Source organism: Aquarana catesbeiana, linkage group LG06, assembly GCF_042186555.1.
Source record: "Aquarana catesbeiana isolate 2022-GZ linkage group LG06, ASM4218655v1, whole genome shotgun sequence".
Taxonomy (NCBI): Eukaryota; Metazoa; Chordata; class Amphibia; order Anura; family Ranidae; genus Aquarana; species Aquarana catesbeiana.
This window is the reverse complement of record NC_133329.1, coordinates 107,222,149-107,230,157: the sequence shown is the minus strand read 5'-3', so window position 1 is coordinate 107,230,157 and position 8,009 is coordinate 107,222,149. Positions and strand designations below refer to the sequence as shown.

The following is an 8,009-nucleotide window of genomic DNA, read 5'->3' as shown; positions in this document are numbered from 1 at the left end:
GTAACTCGCCTTTGCAATCAGATTCGGATCTGAAAACTGTTCTTGGGCAAACTACATCAGTAAAATGGAAATCCTTGTACAAACAAAAAGGTTGGTGGATTTAAAAATTCTAATTTTGAGCTTCTAAACATGATCGTTAAACAGGAGCACGCTACGTGTTAGTTTTCAGACATAAACTGAGGGTAGGACTGCCTGCAGTTTGTAGCTTTGCCTCACCCTCCTATAGCCTGTATTGGGAGAGTTGTGTGACCCAAGTGTTCCTGTTAAGGACTAAAGTTGGACCAAAGGACACCATGAGATTGATCATAATGACCATTACGTCTGCACATCAGCTCGTTCGTTGAAGTCTGAGTAGATTTAAACCTGGAAAAAACTCGTGGGGGGAAAAAAACATTAGTAAAAATGGAATTCCTGTTGCAATAAAAAAGCTTGTGCGCTTAAAAATTCAAATGTAGGGCTTCCACACATGAGCATCTAACACACATGTGCAGAGCTGATTAACATAGGGGCTATTGGAGCTGCAGCTCCAGGCCCCTTCCTTAAGATAGGCCCAGCCCAGTGGTGTGAGTGAGTCACTAATGCTGCCCAGCCCTTCTCTGTGCGAAGTGTACACATGATTGATATGTAAATTGCGGTACTATTGATATGTAAAATGTTATAGCATTCATAGGTATGTCACACTCCCTGAGCCCTGGCTCCACCATCACCTTTGCTGAATGCTGCTGACATTGGGGATGTATAACAAGCCCTGCCTACCACAGTCACCAAGCCTGCCTTCAGCCTGTACTGCAAAGGTGGGCAGATGGATGGGGGGGAGGGGGTGACCAGAGGTAAACAGAGAAGGGATTACAGTTTGGAGGGCAAACATGCAGGGGGGCTGGGGTGAAAAGATTAGCAGAGGTATGTGGAGATAAGCAGAGATGAGGAGGTTTGGGGTGCAGAGGTTAGCGGGGGGATTTAGAATGAACAGGTATACTGAGAGGAGGTGGATAAAGATGCAGAGATTAGCAGAGAGGCAGAGAGGGGCCTGTCATAGTAAATACCCTGTTACATGGCTGGTAAGTGCAAGGCTCCATTCACATCATGCAGATTTGACAGAGCATGCAAATTCCCATGCATTGCGTGTAGGGCAGCCCCTCCCACTCTTACCGCAATGTGTGCTACGCTATGCCACATTACTACCCTACTAAGACTACCCAAAGGCAACCTCTCTTTCTCTCTCTCTCTCACCCCCCTCTCTCTCTCACCCCCCCATTCCTCCTTACTCACACCGCCCCCCCCCCCATCCCCCCCTCTCTCTATTTAGTTAAATTTGTTTAAATATTTAATTTGTTTTAACAAGAATTTTTGCATTTTCATTTGAATTATTTCCAATAAAAGGAACACCAAAATCCTCAGCACCAGGCCCATGATGCTCTTAACCCAGCCCTGCACATGTGTCAAACACAAGGCCCACGGGCTGACTACAGCTTTTTTCAGCCAGAACGTGGTCAAACTCTGTTCCGCCCCCTCTGGCTCTTGCCCTCCGATCCCCCTTATCCACTGTCACTTGTAAACAAAGAAGCCTCCTGTGTTGACAAGGACAGCTTTCCTCTTGACGGCTCTCACGGATCCCTGCCTTCCCTGCACTCAAGGTGGGGACAAGGCAGATGCAGGGGAAGAATGGGGCAACACTTGGCAAGCTGCACTGTGATCCCCATCTGTGTTCGGGGGCACAGATACCGACCAATGATCTCCCTGCAAGAGACAGAGTGAGGCGGAGCTACCTACACTGCTGGGAGGTACTAGAGCCAGGCCAGGTGGGTGACATGTGAGGAAGCTTGGCGGGGGGGGGGGGGGGGGGCTGTAGAAAGAGATGTGTGCAAAGATGGAGGATGGTGCAGAGGTCAGAGCCAAGGAGGAGTGGAAGTCAGAAGTGGATAGCCTGTGAAAAAGAGCTGAACCCTGCACTCTGTAAGTAGTGCATTCCTCAACTCTGCACTCTGTACACAGCGCACCCCTGAACCCTGCACTTGGTACATAGCGCACCCCTGAACTCTGCACTCTGTGCATAGGGCAACCTTGAAGCTGTACTCTAGATACATAGGGCACCCCTTAACCTGCACTCTGTTCATTAGTCACCCCTAAACTTTGCACTCTGTACATAGGACATCCCTGAACTCCACACATAATGCGCTCCTGTTTTTTTTGCCCCTTTAAAATCCCCCCACCATTGCGGTTTGAAGTGGGCATGGTTGAGATCCTCCACCTATTCTCTAGGAAAAAAAGCCCTGGATAAATTTATATAGTCTTACAGATACAACCAACCCTTTAAGGGCAACCATAATGCTGATGTGGCCCATGATGAAATTGAGTTTGACACCCCTGATCTAACAGGAGTGCTAAGTGTGTGTTTTGGTTTCCAGAGATAATCTGAAGCTAGGACTATCTGCAGCATGAAGCTCTGCCTCCTCCTTCTAAAGCCCAAACTGGGACTGAAACTGTTCCTGTTCAAGGCTGAAGCTGTAAAGCTGGGCTAAAAGACATTATGAGAGAGGATTATCTTTCACATCCACCAATTCTCTAAACCCTGGGATCTGTTTACAGTGATATTTGTACTTTGTGTGAGCTGGTTGCCCATTCAAAATGTGTGTGATAAATATTAAAAGCATGTGAAAATAAACTCAAGTCATCATATTTTTTTCTTCAAGCTATAAGTGCCTATTATAGGATCTAAAATAAAATATAAAATTGTAATATAATATAATATCAACAAATCAAGTTTTCTATGCTTAGTTGCATGCAGAGATGATAGAAATAACGTTTCTGATTGGTTCCACAGTCAGTCCAGCTTCAGCTCCAGAGTCTCCTCCAAGTTGTGTGTGCTTTGACACCACTACATGTGGAGTCTCCTTAGCATCCATTTATTAGGGTAAGCCCAGCAGCTACGTGAAGCAGCATCATTTTTGCTGCTTGCTACTGTAACCTCATAGCTCATGACCACAAGAGAGTTTAGACGTAGATATTCATCTAAGTCAGGGATATCCAACCTGTGGCCCAAGGGGCGCATGGAGCCCAAGACGGCTATGAATGCGACCCAACTCAAAATCGTAAACTTACTGAAAATTTTTTTTTTTGGGGTATTTCTTTGTAGAAATGCATTTACACTCAGCAAACAAGTGGCCACAGAAAAATCTGACAGTGTCTCTTTACTGGACTTTTCAAGTTTTATCTTCCCAAAGAAAAATATCCAACTTTTCACAATCACGCCTTAAACATGCCATCAGCTTTCGGCAGCATCTGTATTTGTGAGCAACTATTTTCAAGGATGAAGCACATGGAGGACACAATTAGAACCAAAATATCTGATGAGCACTTTGAGAATTCATTGAAAATTTCTACTACGTCCATAGAGTTTATGTTGCCCTCTTTGACTTATAATAAAAAAAATTACAAAAAATAAAGTTTTATTACTCAGATAGGTATATATTTTATATCAGTGATCGTCAACTTGTGATCTGCCCGACTTTCTGCTCATCAGCTATCCTTATTGTTAGTGTATTTCATGTGTGGCCCAAGACAGTTCCTCTTCTTCCAATGTGGCCCAGAAAGGTCAAAATGTTGGACATTCCTGACCTAGGGTCATTATACGGCTGATGTGTTACAACTAGATTGCAGCTCTTGCCAACTAATGTATTTTCATAAACCCTTCTTCAAAACCACACAACTTTTTGATATTGACAAAATGTTTAATATCTGTACAATAATAGCACCAGGGCTTTATACTTTTGTTTAACACTGTGTGGTGTCTTTATTTTTACAGAAATAAAAACAGCAACTGATATGTCTTGTTTGTTATCGTCTGGCTCATTTAAAGACAACAAAAAATTGAATAGAGAGGAATACAAAATGGCGGAGTTGAGGATGGGCGCCAGTGATAAGAACAGAGAGTAACAAGATAAATGCATAATTATAGAACACTTCAAACATATTTCAACAAAGAATTCAAAAGCCAATTTGCTTATGTTTGAACGTGGACTAGCACAGCCTCGACAAGTGAGTTCATTGATATTCTCACGGAAGCACCACCAATCTGTACTGTGGACCACAAAATTTCAATATACCCATTGAGTAACAGAGGCGTACTTGAAAACATGCGGTTTTTAACATACGCAAGGCCAATTCACAACCACCGAAACAAAGATAGAGGAAACTTGGCTGTGGCACGGGGCATGGCAATGAACGAAAATCTATTAATGAGAGGCATTTCTTTAAAATGAAAGCATACAGGGGAGAGTAGTCAACATAGAGTACCAGGCTTTCCTCGCACTCAAATTTTTGTAGTTTTTTTTTTTTTCTTTTTTTTTTTTAAGAAAACACTGCTTTAGGAACAATTGTGCAACAAAATATTTTTTTCCCAGGATACAATAAAACAAGCACAATAAACAATATTTTTTTCATAAAAAAGAAATAATTTCTTGTGGTTATTATCTGTTTGTTCTTTTGCTCTGGATACATACAAGCGGACAGGCATCCAATGTCCCATTCAGTCTTTGTGGCTTACACATCAATAAAACCCAAATGTTTTCTTGAAAAGGGTGGAGGGGGGGAGAAATATGTATTGCTTCGTTTGGTGTAAGTGGTATGTTTTATGTTGTTGTTCTAAAAATACTTTTTTCCAGATTCCTTTCCAGTGAAGAAGTTGTGGTAAAAGATATTTTCTCATGTGTCAGTCAAATTTCTTTCACTTTCAGGAAGATAAGTCTTTGGTTGACAAGAAAAAAAAATAAAAAATCTTAAAACCTATTTCCAACCAGAGTTCGCACTTCTGGACAAGGAAAATGCTTTAACGAGCAAAGGAAGCATTGAATTTGAGCTGACAGCCCCTCGGAAAGGTTGGCTGGGTTGAGCAACATCCGGGTTGTAAACTTATACTGTTGTAGCTGGACCGTACTGAAAGTGTAAAGGAGAAGTCTCTCGGATGCGGACAGAGAAGTGACCCTTGTTCCACATATTCTGGAGTGAGAAAGGTAGAAAATCATCAGCCAGCCACTGTTCCTTGTTGTTTTCTGAAGTGAAAACCAGTGCAAAGTGGTCTAGCTGGTCTTCGGCATAGCAGTAGCCTTCTGTACTTCCCAGCATGCTCCTGGAGATCTCATTCATCTGAAGGACCACCAGCTTTACAACTTCCTGGGCCTGTGTCTTGCTCGTAATGTGCAACTGCGTTCACATAAGAATAAAAAGAAAGAAAGGGCTGGTTTTAAAGGACTTTAAATACTTTGGTTCTGTTGTTTAAATGACTTTTTATACTTTGGTTCTGGATTCAAAGGGTTGCCTTTTAAATGGCAAATCCTCTTGACATCTGGTTTAGACAAAAACATTTTTTTTTTGGTTATATTACTTTTGACTAGAGGATTTTTAAAGGAAAATTTACAGAAGGATCCGTTTAATAACCTGGTGCTTGAGGCACAAGGGGGTGGGAATGTAACAAAAAATAATATAGGATATTTGAAGAGCTTCCACCCTGGGAAGACCATTCAGTTGGCCTGTGCTATTCACTTGAGGAACAGGCTGGCTTTCTTTAGGGGAGGAAAAAGCTGACGGGGTCCTGCTTTCGAAATCCAGGGCACTGGAACATGTTTCAGTATGGCAAGGGACCCTGCTTCTATGCAACAGACTCAGCCTAAAGGGCGTCATTTTAAACCTCTTTGATATAAACTATCACATTTAATAACTCAACTTCCAAATATACTGCTCGTATACACAGTGCATTTACCACTGGCAGGAATGCATACAATGATCAGCTTTTATCTATTTATGTAAAACCTTTATCCCAAAAGGAAACAAAGTTTGCTGTAAAGATAGATAGATCGAATCTCGACTGATAAAGCAGGGACCAGGCAGAGATTCGAACCATCTATGGGCAGGCTGGTTGTGTTCTGCCAGTTCGGAAAAAAAATACAGAATACAGCCACTATGTCTAATGATAAGCTGCAATAAATTAAATTTTTGGTTTTAGGTTTAATACTGCTTTAATATTTATCAATGGAGCTTCCTTTATAGCAATAACCTTTAGCAAACATTGCCTATGGTTGCTGATCAGAGCTGTACAGTGCTTAGAACTGATTTTCCTGCCAACAAAACTTTTTCAGTCCATTTTTTGGATGTTTGGTGGTGAGTTGAGATGGTTTTTTTCCCAACAGGTTTACCTACAGCCATGAATGAAGAGCCATTTGTTGAATAAAGATAGGGCAATTACTATATATGTGCTATTTGTTAAAAGGAATCTGTCATCGTGTCCATTGTGCCCATTCAGGGCAAAGTGACAGCCTACCTTCTCCTACCTTTATTGCCCTTCCCTGATGCTATGCTTTGTCTGCTGGAGCTCTCAAAAATACCCAGAACTTCCAGGTATGGAGGAGCAAGTGACCTTCTCCCCTTTCTACTAGAATCCAATAATTGGGACTGAGCAGGCAATCACCAGGCCTGAACACTGTCAGGTGAGGGAGGGGAGATGGTTATTACCTTTGCATAAACTCCCGACACAAAGGGGTTGATTTACTAAAGGAAGAATGCTGTTTAGTTTGCAAGGGAACTTTCCTCATGGCTTAGTGAGTTAGGTAAAGCTCTGCTGACTTCCATCATCCAATCATGCCCAAGCAAAAATGCATTTTTTATTTTATTTTTTCCTTGCATGTTATTGGATATTATGTTATTATGATATTATTAGTATAACTTCCCTTGTAGTCTCTTTGCCTTTAGTAAATCAACCCCAGACTGACATGGAGTTTGCACAAGGATTACACTCAAATTTTTGACAGACAAGTGCAGCAGGGAGCGCAGCACAGGTGAATATCAGTGTGTGTGGGATTGGCCTTTCAGGTATAAGGTATTTATTGATTGCTAAACTGGAAATCAGACCACATTTTAGGAGCCAATCATGGGAATAAAGGCTCACTGTTTTTTCTCACAATTGCAAATGCACACCTACATCAACAGACTGTTTGCTATTCTCTACATCTGTAACCATTAATCCCCAAATACAAGCTTAGTACATGAAGCTTTAGTATATTTCTTAAATATACTTGTAGAAGTGCTATACATTTACTGTGTTTGGAATATATGGCATGTGGTAAGTATCAGGGTTTATACTTATGGGAGATGGAGGAAAAAAGCATGCTGTGGTGGCTCCATATTCTGGGGGTTATTTACTAAAGGAAAATCCATTTTGCACTGCAAGTGCACTTGTAAGTAAAGTCACTGTAGATCCGAGGGGGACATGCAAGGAAAATAAAAAACATAATTTTAGCTTGCACATGATTGGATGATAAAATCAGCAGAGCTTCCACTCATTTCAGATGTACCCCATAGATTTAGAGCGACTTTCAGTGCACTTTCAAGCACACTTGCAGTGCAAAGTGGATTTACCTTTCGTAAATAACCCCCTCTGTGTTCTTCCTCAGGTCATGAACATACGCCACTAATTACATGAAGCCTTTCTGTGCAATTTCTGTACTGAATGCTTGCTGCGTGGTAGTTGGACAGTGAAAGCAAATGCCTATTTTATGAACCAAGTCATATCATTAAATGGAAAACACTTGAATTGTACAGAGTCATAACTTTCTGATCACGCTACTTTGTTTCAAGCTTTGGGGAAGGGTTAGAACCTCTGTCATGAGTTTTATACTGTCTGTGTCTTCCTCTGACAACCACCCCCCTCATTTCTTGTCCTGTTGTCACAGAAATAGGAAGAGAGAAGAAATCTTCCCATTGGATTCACATACAGGAATAAAAACTTGACAGAAGTATTTACTGTTCCAAAGTCTATCCGAAACATTTTGTCTGGAGTTGGTTTATAAGGGATCATATGAAGGAAGGGTGAAGTTCCCTGATCAGCCTAAGGCTATGTTTCCACTAGTGCGACTTTTCATGCGACTTGGGACTGAAAAGTCGCATGACAAATTGTATCCCATGATTTCCAATGAGTACCGTTCATATCTGTGCGACTTCAAAGTAGTCCCTGCACTACT

General features: G+C 41.6%; 1 protein-coding gene across 3 annotated transcripts in view; it reads right to left on the bottom strand.

Annotated features, from left to right (window-relative positions):
• Positions 1 to 3,758: 3,758 nt before the first annotated feature.
• Positions 3,759 to 8,009, bottom strand: part of LOC141148841 (ankyrin repeat and fibronectin type-III domain-containing protein 1-like) — a 582,481-nt gene continuing 578,230 nt past the window's right edge. For all 3 annotated transcript variants that reach the window (XM_073636627.1, XM_073636628.1, XM_073636629.1), the window contains one exon: positions 3,759 to 5,199. In XM_073636627.1, coding sequence (XP_073492728.1) covers positions 4,909 to 5,199 — 291 coding nt within the window. In that variant the 3' untranslated portion in view covers positions 3,759 to 4,908. The remainder of the gene's footprint in view (positions 5,200 to 8,009) is intronic.